Source organism: Amphiura filiformis, chromosome 3, assembly GCF_039555335.1.
Source record: "Amphiura filiformis chromosome 3, Afil_fr2py, whole genome shotgun sequence".
NCBI lineage: Eukaryota > Metazoa > Echinodermata > Ophiuroidea > Amphilepidida > Amphiuridae > Amphiura > Amphiura filiformis.
This window is the reverse complement of record NC_092630.1, coordinates 16,578,675-16,604,478: the sequence shown is the minus strand read 5'-3', so window position 1 is coordinate 16,604,478 and position 25,804 is coordinate 16,578,675. Positions and strand designations below refer to the sequence as shown.

The window sequence follows — 25,804 nt, the reverse complement described above, 5'->3', positions numbered from 1 at the left end:
AGAATTGGGCAAACCAAGGCCAAGTACAAAGAGTGACGTATGCTGAAAGGGGCTGACTGGAAAGATCTATGAATGAAGCCAATGATTTTGCGAGCTTTTTTGCATATGTGATCGATGTGAAGATTCCAGGAAAGCTTGTCAGACAGCCAGACACCGAAAAATTTGGCAGAAGACACACATTCAATGGGCAGGCTGTTAAGAGTGAGATTGAGATCCGGAAAAGGGTCCTTCTTAGTGGAAATGACCATGACTTTTGTTTTGGAAGCATTGACAGAAAGGTTATTAAGGGAGAACCAAGAATGGATGGTATCAATGTCGGATTGGAAATCAACCAAGTCTTCAGGAGCAGAGATAGGCTTGAAGAGAGTAGTATCATCCGCATAAAGAACAAGAGAACTGTTTAAAGAAAAGGAAGAAAGACGCAAGTCATTAACATAGACAAGAAATAACAGAGGCCCCAGGACAGAGCCCTGGGGAATTCTGGAAGCACAGGAACAGATTGAGAATCCACACCACGGATAGCAACCAACTGGGACCTGTTGAACAGGTAAGACCTGAACCAAGAGAGGAGTGGACCGGAAATACCAACAGCTCTGAGTCTAGTGGCAGGAAAGTCAGCGCCATGCAAAAGCACTGTTTGCCGGTAGCCTTTTCTGTTCCATAAAGCAGTGCGAGATTGTCAGCACCAATGATTGATTTTTAAAAACACTGATCTATCACAACAACAACAATACATGACCCACCTAACTATGAATATAATAATGCATGAAAAAATGGCAAAATACAAAGTGTATTTGGTGCAGAAGGTGGCAAAAAATAGAAAAACTTATCTGACTTTATCTTCCAGCATCCATGGAAGTCTAAATGGTGCATCCCTTACACTGCCATTATTGATCAAAATTATATAAATAGCTCTTTGACAATTTTTGAACAGTAACAACTCTCTGTATTGATTCAAAGTGCCATTTCAGACATTACTTTGCATTTTAGATACACTGATTTTGCACCAAATAAACACTTTCAGGTCAGTAATTATTTGTACAGTATCAACCTTATTGAACTCAGAATGACAAGCCATTTACAACTATTTATAACTCATTGATTCAGTCGATACGCAATTCAAGATGGCATGTTTTATTCATATCACATATAAACATATTTGTGGCATTTTTGTTTTTGTTAACAACATTGAAAAAGGCTTGGGGCAAAGTCTGTCTTCAACATAATTTCAATGAAAGCATTGTTACTTGTATTTTACAAATTGTTTTTGTTGCTTTGGTTTAATTATTACCAATCAATGTCAATTCATATTTTGCCACAGAATCACATGTTATTGTGTAATGACACAAAGATAGCTCTGAATAGCCCTCATATATATGGGCAAGTTTTCACGAGAAATTCCTAGACATTTATTTATGTTTTGAAGAAACAATCCAAAAAATATTAACTTTACATTACTTTGCTCATATTCAGCAGACAAACTAGATGTAATAAAAATTCCCCTTAAAAGGGAATGTGACCTCATTGAGAAAATTTCTTAGAATGAGTCTTAAAGGTGCATCATAAGACATTTTGAAAATGCTCTAAACAGTTTTTATGAGTAAGATAAAGTACATTGCCCTGTATTAAGGCCAGTAAAAAGATGTCAAGTATATTGAAAGTTGCATAATTTCAAAGTGCAGTTTCATTGCATACTGTGCAGAATCAGGAGCAGTATGATCATGATAATAATGATGTTTTCCTTTGATGTGGTGAAATTTCTGTGTTGAAAAGGCAAGCCTAAGGCAGAATGTATTTTGCAGAAATATATAAAACAATTTTCTCATATGGTGGTTTTATAAATGGATCAGAGTGTAAAAAGTAAATAAATACATGAAAAATAATCAACATTCTGGATACAAATAAAACTTAAGCCGCATTGTCTTGAATGACTGAAGCAAGGAAGCTCCCCTAATGTTGCATGGAATATAAAGTTGAAATCAGGCCCGTCGGAACCGCTACGGCCGGTTCAGCCATGGCCGTACCAGTTTTCAGTCTAAAAAAACAGTCCATATTTCACATCATGAAAATATTCTTGCTATTGTACTCATAAACATTCAATATTTATAATATTGTATAAATATGATAACTTAATAACTTCGGTGATTTTTGAATGGTTGATTTTACATCTTATTTTATTTTTTTGAGGTATGACTTACGAATTTAGTATCATGTGTACTGCAATTGAGTCTTATCATGAATTGGTAACATGTTTTATGGTTGATCATTTTATCTTGAATGTCCTAGTTTTGAAGTTTAGTCCTATTAACCCAGCAAACACAAAAACATTTTAAAAACGTTTTAAATAAGTTATATTTTGGCTTTTGGTTTAGGTAAAAACGTTTTAATAACATTAAAATGTCGGGTTATATAAAGGTCATGATAACGCTTTTAAAACGCTTTTGTATTAAAACACACTACAACAATATTTTTAAATGTTTTCAAAAAATGGTATTGCAAACTATTTTTGCAAACATTTTTGCCAAATATTGTGTCAATACTTAAATAACATTATGTTAAATATTTGAACCCAGCAAACACAAAAATGTGCTTAAAATGTTTTTTTCAAAACCTTTTGATAACATTTAAATGTCAGGTTATATAAAGGTCATGAAAACGTTTTTAAAACGTTATTGAAAATATTTTGAGCAAGCATTTTTCGCAAAATATTTTTTCAACCCCAAAATAAAATTTTGTTTAGAATGTTTTGTATCAAGTTTTCGAGAATGTTTTTGGAATGTTATTAAAACGTTTTATACCCTTTATATAACCCGACATTTAAACGTTTTCTGACAACCTTTTATAACCTTTTGCGAATGATGTCGAAAACGTTTTGTGTTTGCTGGGAACTTACCGTTGAAATTGTACTTTTCATTATCAAAAATGCTTGAGCTTCCAGGGGGCCTCACCCCCTTGAACCCCCATGAGGGGCTCTGCCCCTTCAAACCCCATACCACAGGCCTGGTTGAAATACAGTGATTTGGTAGCAGAGTGCAAGGTACTGTGTTTCAAGTGAAAGGTCTATAATTATAAACTACGTGTAATAGACGCGAGTTCAGTTGATGTAAGTTCCGAGAATAGATGCATATTATATCAAGAAGACAATCTAATAGATGTTTTCTTTTTCATTAAATAACAGATTGTTTCATACCTAGAGGGCATAGCAGGTCATTGTTTGCATCAGTAGATTGTCAGAATTCTATGATGATTGCATCCCGGGGTACTCAGTACAAATGACCATACGGGACGTGCACGCAAACATGGGTAGCATTTTCAGCCTTCTGGTATATCAATGACCCCTTTTTCAAAGCCTATTTTGGTATATGAATGGGTCCTTTTTCAAAATTTTCTCAATTTTTTCGAAAACAGCCCATTTTTCCTTAATTTAGCTAAAATTTTCTCAAAATTTTGGGAAAATTTGTAAAAACTAAGACAATTTTGGGTAAATTCGGCCGAAAATTTTGACTTTTGGTATATAAATGGGTCCAAATTTCTTGAAAAATTGGTAGGCCTATATTTATCGGTCTACTTCCAAAATCTCAGCGGCACGTCCCTACCAAAACTAAACTTGAGTACCCCCCCGGGATTGCATCAAGGGGAATTAATTTACAGGCAAATACCTATTTCCTGTTTTTTCACCTTTTTCAGTAAATCCCATAGGCCTTTGCGGCTGGACCCTGACGTGTTCGCGACACTGACCTCTATACATGGATATCCCAACTCTTTATAAAGGTATACATTAAAATTGAAATTAAAATTAAAATTGAAGAAAAAACTTAGTTCAAATCGCCATATTAGTCAGGTCAAAAAGCCATAGTCAGTGGTTTCAATCGGCGACTATCCTATTTTCATAACCTCATTAATAAACGCGATGTGTGCGCGATCCAATTACATTTACTTATTTGTGAAAACGCGAACGCAAATCGAGGCAATTAATATCTCACAATTGACCGCAAAATGTGTAATTGTTCCAATGTCGCACACAATTGACCGGGCGTTTGCGTGTTGTTGTGCGTAGAACAAACTGCGCGCGCGCTGGCTGCCGTATTTGGAGTGCGCGCTACCATATTTGCGCAGATTGTGATACGTACTTTTGTTATTGGTCATGTTTTAGCCTGATCGATTTTTGGAAAGGGAAGATGTAAAAATCATCTATTTTTATAAACTTTTGAGCAAAATTTTGTGTTATTTTGTAAGGTGAAGAGATTAGTGACGGTTATGAATGAGGTTAATAACTTTGCATCTGTAATATATCGGGCATTGTGAAAATCTAAACATTTTGCTTTGGACCTCGGAATATCCCTCGGGCTCGCCCGGGATGTTCCTCGGTTCCAAAGGCAAAATATTTAGATTTTTCACAATACCCTCCAAATAACCGATGCGCAGTTATTAACTTCTAAACGTGCGAGCCCGCTATCCATGTATAGAGGGCTGTGGTTCATGTTTTTCCTATCCTGTACCATGTGATAAGACGACAGGCAGGTCCAATATTTTGAGTAGTGCATGCCTGTGGCAGCCTGTCATCTATCACATAGTACAGGATAGTAATAACAATAATTTCTATCATTCATTCTTATTCTTAATCACTTAAATATTATTTTAATTAACTATAAACTATTTTTTAGCAAAAATTAAGTTACCGTCTTCTGTTGCACATATAACTGCTAGCACGTGCGAGTATTCCACACTAAGTCTACACATACAACGCGAATCATACGTGCACCTCTACAAGCGTGTTATGGGTATTCAACACTCTCCAGGCAACACTCATGATGACTCATTTACAGCCTGACGACATTTGAAATCATGTGATTGTCCAATCAGATTATGTGTCTACGAACTAGACCACTCCCACATTGGGGCCAAAGGCTGATGGGATATTCTAAAAAGGTGAATTGATATAGACGACCTTTTCGGAAGGACTTTGACCGAAAATGCTGATCATGTTCCACTATCAAAACATATATTCAACCAATCAATATCTGGTGAAATGAACACATAGTAACAACCCCACTCCCCAAGTACTGGATGCTAATTTTCAATGAAAATTTCATTAACATGAACCACCTCTGGAGCAATGCAACCCTTTTCAAGAATAATACAGCCTTTTTCCTTTACCAAAAATAATTTACCACAAAATTGTTTTTCTATTAACCCTAACCACCTGGAATACTACAGCACAAAGCGACTGCGCGTGCAAGCATCCCATGTGGTGTGATTGCACAATCATCCGAGCATACATATACCGACAAAAATATGCTGGCCAGGCCAGCGCAACACATATGGTTTGCTATCCCCGGTCTTGTCCTCTGCACTCGATGGGTCCATGGTTTAATATGAGGCTGGACCAAAGCAAACATTTTTTTCTTTATCTTCTTTCTTTTTTCCTTCTGTTGGCTCCCTTCACCAAAAAGGTAAAATGGTGCTATATAATAGGGCTAGAGTCTATGGTTAGGGTTAATAACAAATGTAATAGAAACCAATTTTCTACACTGTGGCTGAAGTTTAGACCCACAGGGCATACCAGGTGAACATAGTGGACTTTCTGGACAGCTGCTGCGGAATTGAATTCTAATTTTGAAACAAAAAGTTCACTTACATGATGTTAGTCAGTGATAACTAGCTGTTAATCAGAACCCTCGTGATATGACATAACGACTGCTCAGTCCAGAGGTGGGTAAGTGCAATAGCTGCCATGTGTAGATGAGTACAACATAACTGTGTGTAAATTGCCAAATGTTCACAGGGCAACTATTGCATATTCCCACTTCTGGCACTGAGCAGTTGATTAGTCCAGTCTGACTTTCTCTTTTTATCAGATGGTACTTTTCTCTTTTATGATACTGCTATATCAGAAGCTGAGGCATGAAGCAACTTTTTTTTACCTAGATGACAACTAACTGTAAGAATTTTGCATGACTTGACATTTTATTATGTAATTGCTATTATAGTGTGATAACAAGCAACAATACCAGCAACCAATTGACCATGTATAATAGCTACAGTTTACACCCAGAGGGTATATACCAGGTGGCTATATATAAGAGTCTAATTTTTAAAACAACAAATAATTAAATTCATTTGCATGAAGTGAATCCCCCTTCCTCCGGTGACTCCCTGAGTTTGAGGTGATGCAACCTTTTAGGGTTAGGGACCGATCGTTATTTACGACAGGGGGGGAATGGGTGTTTTGGCAAAATATCGACAACAAATTTCGCGTTCCCCCCTCGCGTCCGCAAAAAAATTTCGCGTTCCCCCTTGTTTTCCCAATTTTCTCCATTTAATATTTAACAATCCCCCCTCCTGGTTCAACTAAAAATTTCAGGTTCCCCCTCAAGACCACAAAAAAAATTCGTGTTCCCCCCTAAATTTACCCATTCCCCCCCCTGCCATAAATAACGATCGCTCCCTTAGAGACATCTGATCAGTCCGCTTACTACAGACTAGTTTGGTCATAAAAAATATAGGCAAAGTGTCTTGCTTAGTAAGTTGAGTTTGTCATGCAGCAGAAAAAAAAAATTTCTTTCTGGGAACATGAACTGCTGTTTGGAATATTTTCTGCATTCTGAGGCACGATTACAATTATTTGCATTTCCAAGTTAGCTTCTGATACAAAATCAGGCCTCAAGAAATTTGTCTACTTTCTGGGAACTTGATGACATATTTTCTGTGAAATTACTGAAATATGCGCACATCACGAGCGTGAAGTGCAAAGTAAATTTTCTGTGAAATTACTGAAATATGCGCACATCAAGAGCGTGAAGTTTTATGTAAAAATGTATACAATTTTTCACAAAAACAAAACAGACTTAAAATGTCAAAGTCAAATGACTTACTGTCAAAACTCAAATATTTAAATAATATTTGACCTGCCTGCCACTTGTGGCCGAGTCAGGTTGACCCCTGACTTGAGATAACAATAACTACACTGCAAAATTCCTGGCGACAGAGTGACTACATCGCACTGGAACTCTGAAGTCACTACCGCCGTCACTCCAGAATAACCTACCCTATGGTGGCCGACAGAGTCACTACAGGAGAGTGACTACGCCGGAAACAAGGCAGTAGGGTACTATGCAGCAGTGTCATCACGTAGTGACTACAACTGCTAGCCTCCGATGTGTTACCTGCTCGCTGCCGCATCGGCGACTCATGATGTACACCACCGACTAGATTCCGACAGTGGTCCACATCTTGTAGTCACATCAAAGTGACTTCCGTAGCCAGTGTCCCATGCGCCGCCTGCTCGGTGCCCAGTCGGTGAACTTCAAGGTGACTACGCTGCGAAAGGTCGCTGACCGAACCCTGTTATGAGTTCGAACACTCTGGGGACGCGCAGCGTATATCTACCAAATACTACGCTGATGATGACAAATACGCGTATCATGCTTGTTTACTGCTTGTATACGCTCATGACTGAATGGAATGAGTTGGTTTTATAATTAATTGATTGATGCATGCTGTACAGTGGGTCCGTGGCTGTAGGCTACTGTCGTCTTTGTGTTTTTTTTATCGTGCTTTTGCATTCTTTATCATTTATATTTCAACTGTGAGACTTCCGATTCATTTTGTTTCATTTATTTATTGTTCTCTTTTATAATATTTTAATTCTTTTCGTGCTGCCTGTTTAATAATCTCATCAACTGTGTGTGTTATTTGCAGTTCTTGTTCTTGGTTTATTTGTTTGTTTCATTTCAAACGTTTTTATTTTGTTTATTTGTTTGCTTGTTTTCCCACAAAACTTATATCATTGCCTTGTTTACTTCAGCATGTTTTGCTATCAAATTAGGCCTATTTTTTCATATTTTGCATGATAACGTTATAGGCCTATTAAAACTTGTTTTATTTAAAACGAATTGTGTTTTTAAATGTTTTAAAAGAGATTTTCAGCCGAAGTTCGCAAAGTATGCCTATTATAGGCCTAGCATTTTCAATTTATACATTTTGATTTGCCAAAACTGTACTTATTTGAAGCAAGAACTTTTTCTGTTATATTTAAAATTGATTTATAGGCCTAGCATGCATTTTGTTTTACTTCTTGTCACTTTCCTGAAAGGTCTACTGCAAAGTTATACTTTTACTGCCGTAAGTTTATGCAAAATTTTGGCTTGTGCTATTTTCTTTTTCTGTTTTTCAAAATGGTGTTTTTATAGGCCTATTAGTTTGATTTGTTTTTCATGTTGATTTTTTTACGTTATCAAATTATGCCTATAAATCGGTGTCACATCAATATAGGCCTATTGGCTATTGCAGTGTTTGTTTGAAATTGTGTCTTATTTTTTATCATGCAAATATTAATGCTTGTTATGAATTATTATTGTTATAATTATTTATTTTACACATTTAATATTTTAATTCATCAATAGGCCTACATGCTTTTTATAATATTCCTGTACTTTTAACTTCTTTATTTGCAAGTTGTTTTCTTTCGAAGTGTTTCTTTGTTTCTTCCATTCTTCGTTTATTGGTTTCTCCCTGCTTATTTATTTCTTAATTTGTTATTTATTTAGTTATTCAAATAACCACCAATTAACAAAAATGTATTTTATTCATCATATTAGTTTATTGAATTATACTTTGTTTACTGATCATGTTTATTTCTTTTATTAACAAATTTATTTTATTCATCTAATATTTTCCTTATTTTTAAAGTCCAGTTTGCAGTTTCCCCTCCCTAATCCCTTAAAAAAAGCAAGAAATAAAGAATATTATTTGAATAAATCAAGAGAATATAAAAAATATGGCAATAGGCCTAAAAGCAAAACCGGCAACCCAAAACGCCGGTCTGAGCACCCAGGCCCAGTCGCGTAGTCACACGACTCACACCGGTGTGACTCTCCTGCGAAGTCACCGCGCCGCGAAGTCACTCTGTAGAAACCTAGGAGGCTGACTACCCGGCTATTTCGGACCGGCGATATGGAAAACCGAGGTGTAGTTTCCGATGCAGTGACATTGATGTGACATCGGCGTCACACAGATGAGAATCTTGCAGTGTAGGAGTAGTTTATCAATACTGATATTATTCAAATAGTGTTGGCCGATCCAAAATCATTGGAAGACCCCCCCCCCCAAAAAAAATAAGAATTTGCAAGTGTAGCAATCCAAAAATTGGGTTTTTAAAGGTTTTTTGGTCAAAAAAGGTCAATATTTGGTCAGAAAGTCCACTTTTCACAAAATTGCCCACCCCCTGGAAAAAAGTCCACTTTTTCAAAATCAGTACCCCTCACAAAAAATCAGGCCTGATTATATTGAAAATTGAAGTAGGCCTTTTTGTGCACGCATTGGATCATCTTACTATAAATAGGCGAATGTTGTATGTATCTATCTATGTATCTATGTATCTATGTATCTATGTATCATGGAAAGGCTCCGTCAGTTTCGATCCAAATGTCGCCAAATTCATACGGGAGATCGATGAATATACGGGAACGTGTTTAAACTTTATTTGGTTGAAAACGGTCAAGAATTGGCCTCAAAATCAGTGAAAATGTGGTACGTTGCTATGCTGGGTAAACAAAAAAGGGGGTCAGTTGTCAAGCTAGCCCGCGCGTCGTGCGGGCCTATCTAATGCCAAGCCGCTCAGTAGCACAGCGATAGCCACTGGTAACGCAACACTACGCCATTTCACGTAAACGACGAGAGTCGCGCAATGAATGATAATACGGGTGAACGACCGACCGTGAGGCGTAATAAATACGGGGAAAAGATGTGTGTTAAAAAGTACAAACAACATGAAGAGGTAAGCCTACTGTAATTAAAAAAGAAAACAAAATGAGGACAAACAGGTAGGCCTACGAGTATGTGGGTTAGCCTATAGTTAGTCACAGTAAGAAAATGAAAACGGGAACAAAATAGGCTGAAGAAGGAAAGAATAATAAAATCTAATAAATCTAGATGATTTAAATATAAAAAAAAGCTATTAAACTGAGGACAGAACTAAATAAATAACATGAAAACGGGAAATCACAAGCTAAGCAGCAAATAAAAAATGAAATCAACAGGGAAATGTAAGAAAGGACAGATTTAGAAAATAATGGGAGCGGGATTGAGTAAATAAAAAACATGGTAACGGAAATTTGCAAGCTTAGCAGCAAAATGTTTTTAAAAAATGGAACAAAATTGGCCCATGTAGAAGAAACTAAAAAGAAAGAAAGAAGCTAAAATGGAAACTTAGGCTTAACGAGGGTCAGACTCAGATAAATGAAATTTACCTTTTCAATGATTCTACCTGTTCAGTAATTCCTCCCGCTTTAGTGAACGCCCCATTTACTCACCTAGCGGGGACTCATGCAGTAGCCTGGTGTCCCGCTAGTTATTATAAAAGCAATTACAAACAGGAAACCCCCTATCTAGGCTTTATTCAGTGGTAAATTAATAAACGTAATAGTGTGTAAACTCTTGTTTGCATCTCATTAGAATTACCACAGCTTATTTTGAGAATCATCCCATAATTATTTAGCATGTGTACAGAAGAAAAGCCTGTGGCAGAGAATGACCTTCAAGTCTATTCAAAATTGCGCATTGTAATTTGTCCAAATGCGTCACATGAGCATCCTATATTGACATATATGCCCGATTGCATTTTGTGAGGATACTTGTATAATATGAACGCAATATGCACTGCTGTCACTTGTGCTATTGGTAGGCATGCAAGCTTGCACCTTGATGTTAACAATTTAAATCGGTGTTAGTTGTTTGGTTATCAAAAACTTCCTTCACCCAATGGAATTTGGTTGGCTGCATAGATAATTGGATGTTACAATCTAAGTGTGGATAGGTTTGCCCCGGGTTTGGCTGCAACCTGCCTAGTTGATGCGATCTGTTTCTGATGATTCACAGGTGGTAGTGAAATTTACAGCACTTTGAATCCTCTAGAAAAATGCGCTATGTTAATCTAAATTTTTCATTACTATTGAATTTATTATTATTATTCTATTTTGGCAAAGAAGTGATATACATGTATTATGCTGTCTTTATCCTTTACACCCACATAATGTGTCCTCTGCAGTAAAATTGTTTAAGGTTGGTCTGAACCCTAGAATTATGAAAAATTTCGGGCCTCATAACTTTGAGAAATTTGCACCAAAAATGGTCAAAAAATGCAAAATTTTCAAAAAAATCATAAAAAGCCTGATTTTTGCCCAAATTTCAAATATTTTTGGTGAAGTTGGTCAAAATTCAAAAAAAATGAAAAAACGGTCCCTAGATATTTTTATCTAGTTTTTAAAAATTAATAAAAATTTTTTTTGGCCAAACAATTTTTTTGTTACGTTGCAAAAAAAAAATTTGGGCCAAAAACCCTGTTTTTTTGGATTTTCTCCAAAAATGAGCATTTTGGCCCAAATTGGACCGCACAGATGAATTCATCAAGTCATTTCCATTCTAAAAATGTATACTTTTATATTCTTTAGACTAATAATTTAGCAGTTATGAAGCCCGAAGGTTTCCATAATTCCAGGGTTAAGACCACCCTTAATAATGGATTCAACAGCACCTGCACTTCACCCACCATTGACATCTTTAGACCAACAATTTAGCAGGCATGAGGCCCGAAAGTTTGCATAATTCAAGGGTTAAGACGCCCTTTAACACAGCTAGAACACTACAAGGTGAACCAGATAGAACTAGACGGGAATATTTGATTGTAGAAAAACCGACAAAGATGGTCGTGATCAACAGCGGCACTAGGAGTCTACTAGGGGAATCTAACCTGAGCTGTTGTGGGCTGCACTGGGGAGAGTCTCCTTCAATGTCTATGCTCAGTGTTGTAACCATCACATATTAAATTAATGAACACATGATTAAAGGAGAATGCAAGTGATGAAAACATGTTCTTTTATATGTTATAAACATAATTATTGAACACATTTTTACTGGTTTTACTGAAAATGGAACAGCATTTACCGTAAAATCAAATAAAACGTGTCTGTTCCAGCCCCATGATATTTAGATTTTTGTCATACATTTCAGTGTGGGCACAGTGATGTCGTCATACACACAAAGGTTTTGAATAGCTATGACATGACTGACTGATACCTACACTAGAGCGTGAAGCTATCCCATTGGCATGTTCAACACAGGCGCGAGACATACTTACCACAGGGTGGGAATTTCTGGGAAACGGCACGTTTTATTTGATGTTGTGTAAATATCATCTCGTTTTCAATAATTACATTTATAACAGATTAAAGCAAATGTTTTCATCAGTAATATTCTCCTTTAACAATATAATTATATACTTTTGCTTAGTACAACAACATCTTTCAGATAATTATCCAATTAGAATTATTTAGCATGTGTGAAGAAAAGGCATGTGGGAGAGGAAGTTCTTTAGCTTGACCATGATGACAGGTCTTTATACTTTAAGGACAAACAAGACAATTATGAAATCTGCAAATTGACTTATTGATGCTAGAACTTGATTGTAAAATATTTTGCACACAGAAAATCTATGAATAGGTCTTGAGAAAAAGCCTTGCAAACCTTTATAAATATAGAAATGAGGACTTTGCTTACAAACTGATTATACACTGGGAAACTGGATATCCCATCACTCCTACATCAGATCCTGGCCTCAGATAGCTAATTCAATCAGGTGTGCATGTCACAGTGGTGAGTGGCATGACCAGATTTTTGCATGGAAGTAATAGGACGGGGCGAAATACGAAATATGGACCCTTTCTATACATTTGTGTGTTGCCTCATAATAGGGTTTCCTCTGCCTGGAATGCTGTGAATGGTCCCGATGTATCCCCAAAAGCAACCATGACAAAAACGGCATATATTGTAAAGTTCCCACTATATGGCCCATTTAATTCATAATACATTTGCATAAACATTGCAATACACATACCAAATGGGTTATGACCACTTGCTAAAAGAAGAAATTTTATTCTATATTAACAGAGTACATAGCATTGAACATGCAGTACATGGCTTCACCTGTATGGTTAGCACACTAAGTTATATATATTAATATATCATCTGTATCAGATCAACAGAGGTCAAAACATCATGTTCTCTACTTGTAAAATAGTGTTATAAGTACAATAGTGTGTTGACATCATTGGGGATGCTGCTGCCTCAGGTTTGTGTACAAATGCCCTTTAAAGATACTTACTGATCTTTCACAGAATTTTTATAGAAGCATCTTTACATCTACATATATCTCAATAGTAGATCAGCAGTAGCTAAAGATAATTCACCAATACCAATATCAGCCATAGAAAACTACTTCATTAACATCCACAACAGTATGCATATAATTGTAGCTATCTACTGTTGATATTGGTTTTGATGAAGTATCTATCTACTGCTGATATTGGTATTGATGAAGTAGCTGTCTACTGCTGATATCAGTATTATTGAAGTAGCTATCTACTGCTGATATTGGTATTGATGAAGTAGCTGTCTACTGCAGATATCAGTATTATTGAAGTAGCTATCTACTGCTGATATTGGTATTGATGAAGTAGCTATCTACTGCTGATATTGGTATTGATGAAATAGTTATCTGCTGCTGATATTAGTATTGACAAAGTAGCTATCAGAACAGAGATTTAAGGATATGTACCATCTGTGTGTACTAATAGCATACTAAGATATAAAGTGTTATCCTAACAGCAAACAGGTGTGCTATTCGCCACTTGCACGGTTCCGCCATTATGCACTATATGCGGGGAGAGCCTCGAACTGGCAGCATCCATGAAAGGAAGAATTACGTAACCTTACACAGAATGTTATGACTGGTTCAATTCCCATTCATGTATGCTGCCAGTTCGAGGCTCTCCCCGCACATAGTGCATAATGGCGTGAACCGTGCAAGTGGCGAATTCACTTAAAAGTTGCAAGTTGCATGTATCTGTAATGTCCGTAATGGTGGAATTGGCCATATATGTAATTAATGTATTTTAATCTTGTTATATAATATATTTGTATTTTGTATGCTATTTTATATGGAACCAAATAAAATCAATCAATCAATATCTGCTGTTGATATTGGTTTTGATGAAGTATATAGCAATCTACTGATGATAATGTTATTGATGAAGTATCTATCTACAATTGATATTGGCATTGATGAAGTAGAGCCCTAGCCACTGCTGATATTGCTGTGGTATTCAAGAAGTAGCTATCTACTGCTGATATTGGTAGTTAAGAAGTAGCTATCAGCTACTTATATTGGTGTTGATGAAGTAACTATCTATAGCTGATGTTGGTGTTAATGAAGTAGCTATCTACTGCTGATATTAGTGGTGATGAAGTAGCTATCTACTGCTGATATTAGTGTTGTTGAAGTAGATATCTACTGCTGATATTGGTGTTGATGAAGTAACCATCTATAGCTGATGTTGGTGTTAATGAAGTAGCTATCTACTGCTGATGTTAGTGTTGATGAAGTAGCTATCTACTGCTGATGTTAGTGTTAATGAAGTAGCTATCTACTGCTGATATTAGTGGTGATGAGTAGCTATCTACTGCTGATGTTAGTGTTGATGAAGTAGTTATCTGCTGCTGATATTAGTGGTGATGAAGTAGCTATCTACTGCTGAGGGTGGTGATGAAGTAGCTATCTACTGCTGAGGGTGGTGATGAAGTAGCTATCTACTGCTGAGGGTGGTGATGAAGTAGCTATCTACTGCTGAGGGTGGTGATGAAGTAGCTATCTACTGCTGAGGGTGGTGATGAAGTAGCTATCTACTGCTGAGGGTGGTGATGAAGTAGCTATCTACTGCTGAGGGTGGTGATGAAGTAGCTATCTACTGCTGAGGGTGGTGATGAAGTAGCTATCTACTGCTGAGGGTGGTGATGAAGTAGCTATCTACTGCTGAGGGTGGTGATGAAGTAGCTATCTACTGCTGAGGGTGGTGATGAAGTAGCTATCTACTGCTGAGGGTGGTGATGAAGTAGCTATCTACTGCTGAGGGTGGTGATGAAGTAGCTATCTACTGCTGAGGGTGGTGATGAAGTAGCTATCTACTGCTGAGGGTGGTGATGAAGTAACTATCTACTGCTGAGGGTGGTGATGAAGTAGCTATCTACTGCTGAGGGTGGTGATATTTCTGTATGAGGAAACACACAAACATATATTACATGCTTATAGATTACTGTTACTATATTTTCAGATCCAAGGGTACCCTTCCACGTACCGGCTTCCCAATGTTTCCAATCGTATCAGCCTTCATTCCCTACACTCCACCAGTCATTCAACCAGCCAAAAGACGATGGAAACCAGCAAACTTGTGGTAAATCCATTGGAAAATAAAAATCCAGATGAGATGCCAGCATTTGTGTTGGCTACCTATGCAAATGAGACGGCAGTACTACGGAAGGCTAAGTTGGATGGTTCTAATATCAATAAGGTCTTGCGACAGGAGTTGAAAGAGGTTGGTAAAGTCCTTCACTTATGTGATGCAATCAAGCTAAATGAGTCTGGTGTTGATCAAAATCAAAATTCAGTTTTCAATTTTATTACATGCCTCATTCTCAGAGCTTTATTTTGCATTATTTTACCTTTTAAGGTGTTGTTTTTAATATACAGTGTCAATTTTATATTGTATATTTTATGTATGTGTATTTTCCTTTTTTAGTTGTTAATTGTAAAGCGCAATGGGGCATCTGCGATGCAAATTGCGCTATAGAAATATTGGTTTATTATTATAATTCAACTTATGGTTACAGAGATATGGCCATTTTAGTATTGCTCAGAACAATAAAATAAAAAAGAAGTTGTATACTGTTATTGGCTACATCTCAAAATCAATATTCCCGACATCCGACTCATTTTGCTTGATTACATCACATTATGACTGGCATTTCTGTTGATAAGGTCATTACATGTGTATTAATGCATGTTCCCAGTTCTCAGAAAGCCACAAATAGCACAAAGTTATGTCTGGTCTGCTAAAACACACTGGATATTACAGCATAGCAAGTTATTTTAGTAGTATTTATTTTGGGTCATATTAAAAAGATTTGAAGAGGTGAATTTGTGCAGATAAAGTCATTTGAGGATACTCAAGCAACTTGATGCAAGAATTCTTGAAAAAAGAGCATAGGTTAGAGTGGTGGGGTGAACACTTCGATCTGAAGAGCTAAAGGGTCATTTGTGTTACCATGCCCAGGGCTCAGCAAAAGGTTCCCCTAGCCCTGGCTCTCTTAAGGATATGTAAAGCTCTTATTGACAATGTGTTGTAATTTGTGATTACTAATTGTATAATTCTTTCTTGGTCATATTTCTCCAGATGAAATGGTTGGTCCATGACAACCTGAACCGTTTCCTAGGCATTTGTTTTCCTGTCAAGAATTCAGACATTTTTTATCACATCTCAGAATACTGTGCCAAAGGGAGTCTACGTAGCGTGTTATCAAACGATGAGATGGCGCTGGACCTCAGCTTCAAATTGTCATTCATATTTGACATAGCAAAGGTAAGGGCTGTGCAATAATTATCTGTCAGGGGGGCAAAAGAGGGGCAAGCAATTTTGTCAGGGCAAAAGGGAGGGCAGGCAATTTTTAACAGGTTAAAAGGAGATTTTGGGCAAGTCAAAGGGGGGGGGGGAGAGATTTTGGGCACACATTCAAGAAGTACCATTTAAGTAAAATGCTATAAAAAGGCTTAGGAAAACAGCATGGAAGGTTTTAATATGCAACATTTTCTGCTTGTTATGCTTGTATTATATTATATCTGGACCATTTAAGGCTTTGGCGTGTGCAAAGGGGCAAAAGTGTAAGAATTTTTTTGTAAGCACACAATAGAAAAAGTCAAAATCCAAAATTTGGGTTTTGTGGGTTTTTTTGTAATCCATAAATAGACTCCATTTCAGGAACAGTTGGATTTTACTTTATTTTTGGAATTATTGACCAAATAAGCCAAATTTTGGACTTTAGCAAAGCTGAAAAAAGTAATAGTTTTGGCTTTATTTGGTAAATAATGTTTAAAAAGCTATAAAATAAAGCCATATCCAAAAATGAAAAACAGTTTTCCTAGAATAGAGTGTCTAGATTATAAAAAAAAACCACACAAATTCAAATTACTGATTTTACCTTTTTCTGTAGTGTGTTTACAAAGATTTCAGGAAAAAGAATGTGTTGTTTGTGATTTTCTCCAAAATCCAAAAATCTGTGTTTTTATTTTGGTTCTATGACAAATTTCCTTTCCTAAAATGGATACTTTTATATATATTAAGCCTGAATAACGAAGAAGTTACAGCACTTTTAATTAACGTCTCATCCTCATAATGCATTTGTCATGCTGATTCCAAATATAGTCATGAAAATGTAGAAATCTGACATTTTTGAATTTGTAAAGAAAATTTGGAACTTGTCGTCTACTGTCACCCATATGGAAAGGGTTAAGCTAGGCTGAACCATACAATGTATATATACACTCCCGACATTGCTTAATATTCTGCTGGGTCAGCAAGTTCTGCATCAAATCGAGCCGTTATAAAACACATCTCTTGTGGAGTAAATTGTATTATTTTTTTTCAAGTTTCAGTTTCAGTTATATTTGAGTTCGAGTTCACTGGGTTTCGATTCAGAGTTCAAGTTGCATTGTAGCGCTAGATTTATTTGATTTTATATTTATGTAAGTACCTTTATGCTTTTTGAACATGTAGATTTACTCAAAATCCATCAGCCATGACTCTAACTCTAAATGAAACTCTAAACACAACTGGAATTTGGACTCTAAAATGTGACACTAACTCCAACTAGAACTTAACCCCATTTGAAATTCATACTACCTGTGTGGAAGAAATTTTGATTTTGAAATTTGACACAATCATAATATTTCGTATATATTTTTCATAACAAAGGACAATGCTAAAATATTTAGAAAGTTATCGCTGAAATCACCACTTCCAGTCAAATATTTACCCATTCTCATATGTTTTTCGTAAGCATCAAAAAGCAATTTCCTATAACTAATACCATCAGCTTTACCAGAATCAGATCTTGTTAGAAGGGATCAATCAGGATTTTATAGAATAATAATTTTCATGCTGTGTAGTTGTACCAAAGTTGATCATATTTCATTGGGAATTTTTTTTTCAATAAGTTCCATATTTAATTGAATTGGAATTCAAATAAAGCTTTATATCATAAATTTTGTTTATTTTTTGTTCAATTATTACAAAAAAATAATAATATATGAAACAAATTTAATGTTTATCATCTGCTGTTGTTAGCCAGATGCAAAGAGTTATGCGTATAATGCATTTCATATTTGTATTTGATTTTCAATGCCAGGGAGACTAGCCTTGTCCAATTTGAGCCATTCAATGTTCAATGGGTTTGCTATTGATAGTAGCATTCGGGGAAAGCTTCTATAGATTTTCTTTAAAATGTGAAAGCTTCTAAACTGAGCTCAAAAAGAAACTTATAATTGTTTACAACTTGTGAATCACAAGGTCATATATTAAAATACTGTCAATCAAAATGAACCAAAATTACACACAGGATTACCTTAATACTCTACTCAAAACACACATCAGTAACCAAGCAGTTGTCCAACTGACACAACAGCAAAATGCACTGTCATGGGACAGCTTCCTGGACATCCTTCACTTTCACAGCCCAACATTTGGCACCCAGGACAAAAAATCTGTGAGAATGCACACAAGATCCTTGCACAGATGATAAAACGGTGCTGCTTTCTGCCTTTCATACACTTTTTTCATGAAACAGGGCTGGGCTGTGAATGTGGTCCAGTAAGCTGTCCCATGTCAGTGCATTTTGCTGTTGTGTCAGTTGGATAACTGCTTGGTTACTGACATGTGTTAAGAGTAGAGTATTGAAGTAAATCTGTGTGTAATTTTGGTTCAATTTGATGGACAGGATTTCAAGATATAAAATTGTGAAAAATTATAAGTTTCTTTTTGAGCTCAGTTTATATTTTGCTTTTAACAGCTTACAGAACATATGTTTTAATGTCATACAAACCTTCACATGGTTAAAGGAACAAGTATTGTTATTTTTTATCAAATTTTTTTAAATTTCCATGTGAACTATTTAGCAGAATATGACTTTGTAAAGCTTTTCAAAAGGAACCTTTTTTGTCCTCACTGGAGAACCCTTTATGGTTCTTAAAAGAACCATAAAAGTATCTTAGAGCCTTCTGAAGAACTGTTTTTGGTTCTCAGAAACTAGAACCTTTATTGGTTCTACAAAAAGGTTCTTAGATTTTCATGAACCCCTTTTGAATTTGAAGGTTCTAAAGCGAACTTAAGCTTCCCTATTCAATCCTTTAAGGTTCTTAAAAATCTAGAAGCCTTTGGAGAATCAAAAAATCTAAATGACTTTCTGAGAACCAAACAAGCTCTTCCCATTATCATATACTCCGCTTTTTAATGACATCTTGCTTTTAAAAATTAAAGTTTTGAAGCCCAGTATTACTCATAGTATAAACCTTGATAGTTTTGAATTGGTTTATATCTTCCTATTTCTCATGCAGGGAATGCAATATCTCCATCAGTCGGCCATCAAATCCCACGGAATCCTTTGCTCAAGGCTCTGTTTCCTGGACGCCCGATGGGTCACCAAGATCTCTGGATTTGGATCCATATCTAATCAGATGTTCATGCAGAAAAACACAAAAGGGGCTGACCCTGAGGAAAGATTTGGAAGTAGGTGCACATTTCTGTTGCAAATTATTTGCAAATATTATTATTTTATTTTACATGCATTTGGCTAGCTGGACCCCTTATTGCACATGCTGTGTAACTCACATGATAACATTTTAATGCATTTCGTCAGTTTTAAAATTTCTTTGACTCTTATTGTTTGCTTTAGGCCAAAAAAAAATAGTTTGTTTGTCCAAGAGGCTTATGAAACAGTTGGGTCGGTAGGTCGGATTTTTTTTTTTTTACAGATATTACAGAAACTGACCATTTGAAGACTGGTAAATAAGTCAAAACACACAGCACTTTACTGGTTTAACTCTTGAGATGGTTCTGCATGTTATACTGTTCATTTTCTTTACATTTTCTTTCTTTAAATTTATACTAACCACTGTTTTATAAGATGTCCCATCGATGCCAAAAAAAAAAAAAAAAATCAAAAAAAAAAAAAAATCAAAAAAAAAAAAAAAAGGACACGGTCGGGACCAGGGTACACGGTCGGTCGGACGTGGACAAACAAACAATTTGGTCTTACTCAAAGCGGAACTCATTTACTATTCTGTAAAAAATTGCACTTCAACTTATTTTGATCACAGTAAGGATTCATGATAACAGTTAATACATCAAAACACTTAAATTACACAGTTAACGCTTACAATAATCCACCCCCGGACAGGAGTTGCCAGAATTTGGCCAAAGATGCATCGAGCCATGCACATAGCCGGTCAGCTTTTGCGCGAGGTACTTACACCTCCTCCATTCCAATTTGCACTGACTTCTCTACAGGCAGGTCTGATACGTAATTCATGGATAGGTCCAGGGTGCACAGAAACCAAAATTATTAACAAAATATCACTTCCTACCATGCCTCACATGTACATACATACATACATAAGAGCTTTTGTTACACGCCATTTCAAAAGATCACAGCGTGAAAAACCAAAACATATGCAAAAAATATACAAGAAACAATTGAAAAACAAAAGAAAAATGAAGCAAGCAAAATTCTGGCAACTCCTGTCCGGGGGCGGATTATTGTAAGCGTTAACTGTGTACATGAAGATTAAGATTTAAACTTTGGTGTATGTGTGTAAATTTTGAGCATATTTGAAGGGGTAAAAATGACTAGATTTGTGACCAAATTGATGATCATCATTTTGCCTGCAGTTCACGAGGGTAGAAACCAGGTGCAAGACTAAATATTCCTGTCCTCAATACTCGCATACGGTCATGATTATCTGCCATGTTTGATTAGTTGTGAGAGGGTGCAGTGGGACTCGGGCTAATTGGGTGCCCTGGAATTTACAGACATATGGCTTTCATGACCCTATGGTGAGGAAGGAACAAATAGGGCCATGATGTTTCAGGCTTTCCGAGGAGGCAAAAGCCCAATCACTGGGAATTTGGTCTCAAGTAAAGGGAGAGAGCACCCAAAAAGGGATGTTTAATTGTTTCCTTTCAGATTTTACCTGAAAGTATTTTTTCTGAGTATCATAACCCCTCTGGTTACATCAGTGCAGCAACTTAAGCATGATCAAGGCGGCAGTGTGCAGCGGCTTGAGAAGCCCAATTATTATTAGACATTGAAAATGGCACCCAAAATCATAATTTTGGGTGCTTTTTGCACTAGACTCTTGCAAAGAAGACACCCAATTGGCAGATAACCCCTTGATTGAAAACTCTTTAGTAAAAGGACAATTTGGCATTTTCCAACCTCAAAAACTAAGAAAATTGACAAAATAAATCGAAATAGACTAGAAATAAATACACTAAAAACTGCCAAGCCTTGATTATTCACCCAGGTTGTTCAAAAAATTATCCAATTGTTTAGAAAAGCATGGAAGCCTTTTTGAGGTGTGTAGCCACTTGAAAGTAGCAGAATTGTGCGAGTAAGGTGACCTTCCTGGCAACCCTGTCCCCAGATACAATGATCTGTTCTTCTTATCTGACCAGTTGTCAAGATGAGAATTACAGACAAAAGCCTTAAATCTGACTTTCCTCAGATGACAAAGGTGTGCACACACAAGCTCACTAACTGAAGTGTTGTCAAATGTAATGTATTGACTGCAGGCTTACACCGGGGTACTCAGTACAAATGACCATACGGGACGTGCCGCAAATATGGGTAGCATTTTCACCCTTTTGGTATATCAATGACCCCTTTTTCAAAGCCTATTTTGGTATATGAATGGGTCCTTTTTTTAGAAAATAGCCCAATTTTTCCTTAATCTAGCCAAAATTGTCAAAATTTTCCTAAATTTTTGGGAAAATTTGTAAAAACTATGACAATTTGGGTTAAATTCGGCCGAAAATTTCTTGAAAAATTGGTATATTTATGGGTCCACTTTCAAATTCTCAGCGCACGTCCCTACCAAAACCAAACTTGAGTACCCCGGCTTACACCATACTTGAGGTATCAAAACATGGAGAAAACACCAAGTTTAGCACTTGGTGTGATCTGGGCCTTGGGAGGTTATGGAATTAGAAATTATTATCCAGTCAGTCATATCTGGTTTATATTGCACTTCAGCATGCGATTACAAAGTTATGCAGGGGATGTCCAAAGGGGATATGCCCCCTCAATGTTGGTATTTGTTTTCAAAATGAAGCCCCCAATTGGAGCCATTTGGTGAACAATTTTTTTTCAAAATGTAGGTTCCCGGGTGTTGGTTACAATAAACTATTTGTGAGCAAATTGGTGCAGTGAGGTGGACTTTTTTTTTAATTGGGGGAAGAGCTTCTGCCCCCTTGCCTTCACTGGCTATACTGCCCTCCCATGGCAAAAGCACTACTAAATGTCCCAATTAGGATGGGTTACCATGTACAAGTCAATACAGGCTGAACACGGTTTTAATCAATTATCTTGAAAAAAATCAATTTGTTAGTTAGGCCCTTTTGCCATGGTAGGGCAGTATTGGCCTGCTGAACACCAATTCCAGCTGTTGGTCCTCTTATATGATATCAGCGATATCCAAAATATCAAGTTGTTATTATTGGGCTACTCGTTGTTGCATTTTATGTTACAGCAATCATCTTGACAATCCTGGAATCCTGAGATATTGACCACCGTTTGAATATAACTTACATAAAGAAAAAGTAGTAGCAATTTGTAACACAAACTTAAGCCTGTTAGAAGATACATGGCACAGACTGATATCCATCATTAGTTCTGCGTATAAAGGGGGTAATCTTGTTCCCTGTGGCACACCCAAGAGTCAAAGGAGTTGAAGTGCTTAAAGGGACATTCTGAGATTTGGACAATGTCCCTAACTACTCTTAACGTAAAAGAGTGATACATTAACTCTCCAGAGTGAAATGAGGAAGAACGACTCTAAATAATGCAAAGAAATGAAAACCACTCCAAAAGAGTGGAAATCCCTCTTTCAAGGAGCCATATATAAGGGACATGCTTGAAAAAGAGTTTCCCTTATAATGCATTAATGGCTCCATGAAAGAATGATTTGTGCTCTTTTTAAAGTGGTTTTCATTCTTTTCGGAGGATGATTTTCACTCTTTTGGGATGATTTTCTTGTGATTGAGTGTTGAGGTAGAATACGTTTTCTCTTGCTCAAAATTAAATTAATTTTTCTCTTTTAGAAATGCTGTGGACTGCACCGGAGGTATTGCGTTCAGAGATGCCACCCAAAGGTTCCCAGAAAGGCGATGTGTATTCATTTGGTATTATGTTACATGAAATTCTCACAAGAAATTTGCCTTATAGTGAGTCAGGCAAAGGCAACAAAGGTAAGCTTATTTCAGGCATGAACATTCTCCTGTTTCCTGCTTAAGCAGAAATTCCTGTGTTTTTTGCCACATTTTTACATCCTTTTCCTGCAGCTTTTAAGAATCCTGTTTTATCATGGAACTGTATCCTCATGCCTTTTGCATATGTGATATTTATAGAGATGTTTATATCTGTTAATTTTACTATTATTCTAACCTTGGGATTTTTGATTACATCACCCAGGTAGGAAATTCCCTGCCCGGGTACCAAACAAAAATTTTTTTTTTAAATTAAGGTTAGGCGACGAAAAAAGAAAACCTTGTTCTACGGCCCCGACCGACCCAGATTTTGAACAAATTGGGGAAAAAATTTCCTGTACAAATGAATACCGACCCAAATTTCAAAACATTTTAGGAACAAATTTTTTTTTGTATTTTCCCAAATTGCATATATTTACAGATTTTGGTGATTTTTTTGGGTCATTTCCGTCCACCCGTAAAACATGTTTTTTTTCGTCGCCTTAGGTTATTTTTTTTTCTGGTTAGGAGTGTCCCTGGGCCTACAGCTACATGCTAGGATCATTTGTGGTTGACCTACAAAAAACCAAAAATTGTTAGTGTTTTTAATATATTATGTGTATTTTATAGTGTTTTTTAAATATGCTTATAATTATGTACTGTGTAATTTTAGTTCTTTTATTTTGGTGTGTGTATAAGGGCCCCCATCCAGTGGGCCTGCGTGCCTGTTCGGGGTTGCCCTTTTGCACCACACACCGCATTTTGATATTTTGTGCAATAAAGATATTAAACTAAACTAAACTAAATTAATTTTGAAATCATTAATAAAGCCAAAGCTTTAATGTCAAATTCCTTGACCAAGTTACTCAATACTCGCATTGTTTAGGTGTGAAACAATTGATATTGTACTTCCATTAAGTAAATCAACCACAATTTTATGTTGTGGCTTTTTGAACACTCGAAAATGATCTTCAAAATTGAAATTTTAAAAATCAAAATCTTATTATTAAAAACGCATTCCACATTTGTTTTTGAAACTGCCATTGGCTCTGAGACATAACAATTTTTTTGTTTAGCTTTATAAAGAATAAATAATTTTAGTTTAGCTTAATAAAGAATAATTAATAATGTACTACTGAATCCAAAACATTGACCACGCAGATTTGTTTTATAAATGCTGCTGTAAATTTGGTTTATTTAATTCATATTATCTTTTTTTTTTTTCTAGCAATAATTCGAGATGTAATGAAGAGAAAGGAGCCACCATTCCGTCCCCGCTTGCTGAATTAGAGGCGCCTGTCAAGAGGCAAATGTCATCTATGAGTTAGTGGATTTAATGAAACTATGTTGGGAAGAGTTACCTGAATATAGAGCTGATTTCAATGCAATAAATGCCAAGTTAAAACACATACAGAAAGGAAGGTAAGGGATAGAAATGAAAGAAATCTTATCACAAAACTTGGGCTATTCCAGTCAAAAACCATACACCCCCTATGGAAGACATGACTCATACATACAGGGGGTATTGATTTCAAATGGAGTCACCCATTCAGGTAACCCCATTTGAAATTCACACACTCTGTGTGGAAGATTATAGTCATGTATTTTATTTTGGGTGTAAGGATTTCAACTGGAATAGCCCATTGCACTAATGGGGGTGGAGAGGGTCAGAGACAAAAGAGAAACAGATTTACAGGGGAGGGAGAAAAAGAGATGGATAAAGAGAAAGAGAGCAGCATAGCACACTGGTTAAGGTCTTTGCATTTGGTGCGAGAGGTCTCGGGTTCAATTCTCTGCAGGACAAAAAAAATCTAATTCCCCTCTTCCTGTGGCTCATCTGGTAAAGGCGGGGAAGATGACCCATTTAAAAGACCTTGTTACAGTCAGTTCCAATCAGGGTAATAAGCCCTATTGTTGGCTGCACTTGCCTGTCCTGTAAAAATCCCCCTACCAGCTATCTATGGTGACCCCCGTCGCTTGTGCCTGGCCAAAGTTCCGCCAGCATTATCTCCAAGATTTCAGCTGTTATAATGCTTAGATATGCTTGACATAAAAAAATTAAAATTCGATAAGATAAAATACTTTTGGAGATGCTATGTAGGCCTACTTTTACAGTTTTTGTCAGAGAAGAACGGCACTTGTTTACATTTTGAGAGCATGCAGAGCGTAAACAAGGAAGTGTGGTTTTGATTGGCTAAATTTAGCGTCTGACAATCATAGCAACAGACCGATAATCTGAATGGCCAATTGTGTGTCAAATCATTGGTTGGCGCAGATCGGCACCCTCGAAGTGAACACAAAGCTCCGCGTGTGTCGCTCATTAAAACAGGGCGCTCGCATCAATTTGAGCAAGGGACTGCCGTTCTTCTCTGAAACCCAGTGTAAAATACAGAGACAAATAA

The 25,804-nt window shown here is 36.5% G+C and overlaps 1 protein-coding gene across 1 annotated transcript in view; it reads left to right on the top strand.

Moving 5' to 3' along the window:
* Positions 1-25,804, top strand: part of LOC140147094 (atrial natriuretic peptide receptor 1-like) — a 131,176-nt gene that overhangs the window by 95,607 nt on the left and 9,765 nt on the right. The window contains 6 exon segments of the mRNA XM_072168867.1: positions 15,165-15,425; positions 16,284-16,469; positions 19,496-19,667; positions 23,259-23,405; positions 24,631-24,694; positions 24,696-24,824. Coding sequence (XP_072024968.1) covers positions 15,165-15,425; positions 16,284-16,469; positions 19,496-19,667; positions 23,259-23,405; positions 24,631-24,694; positions 24,696-24,824 — 959 coding nt within the window.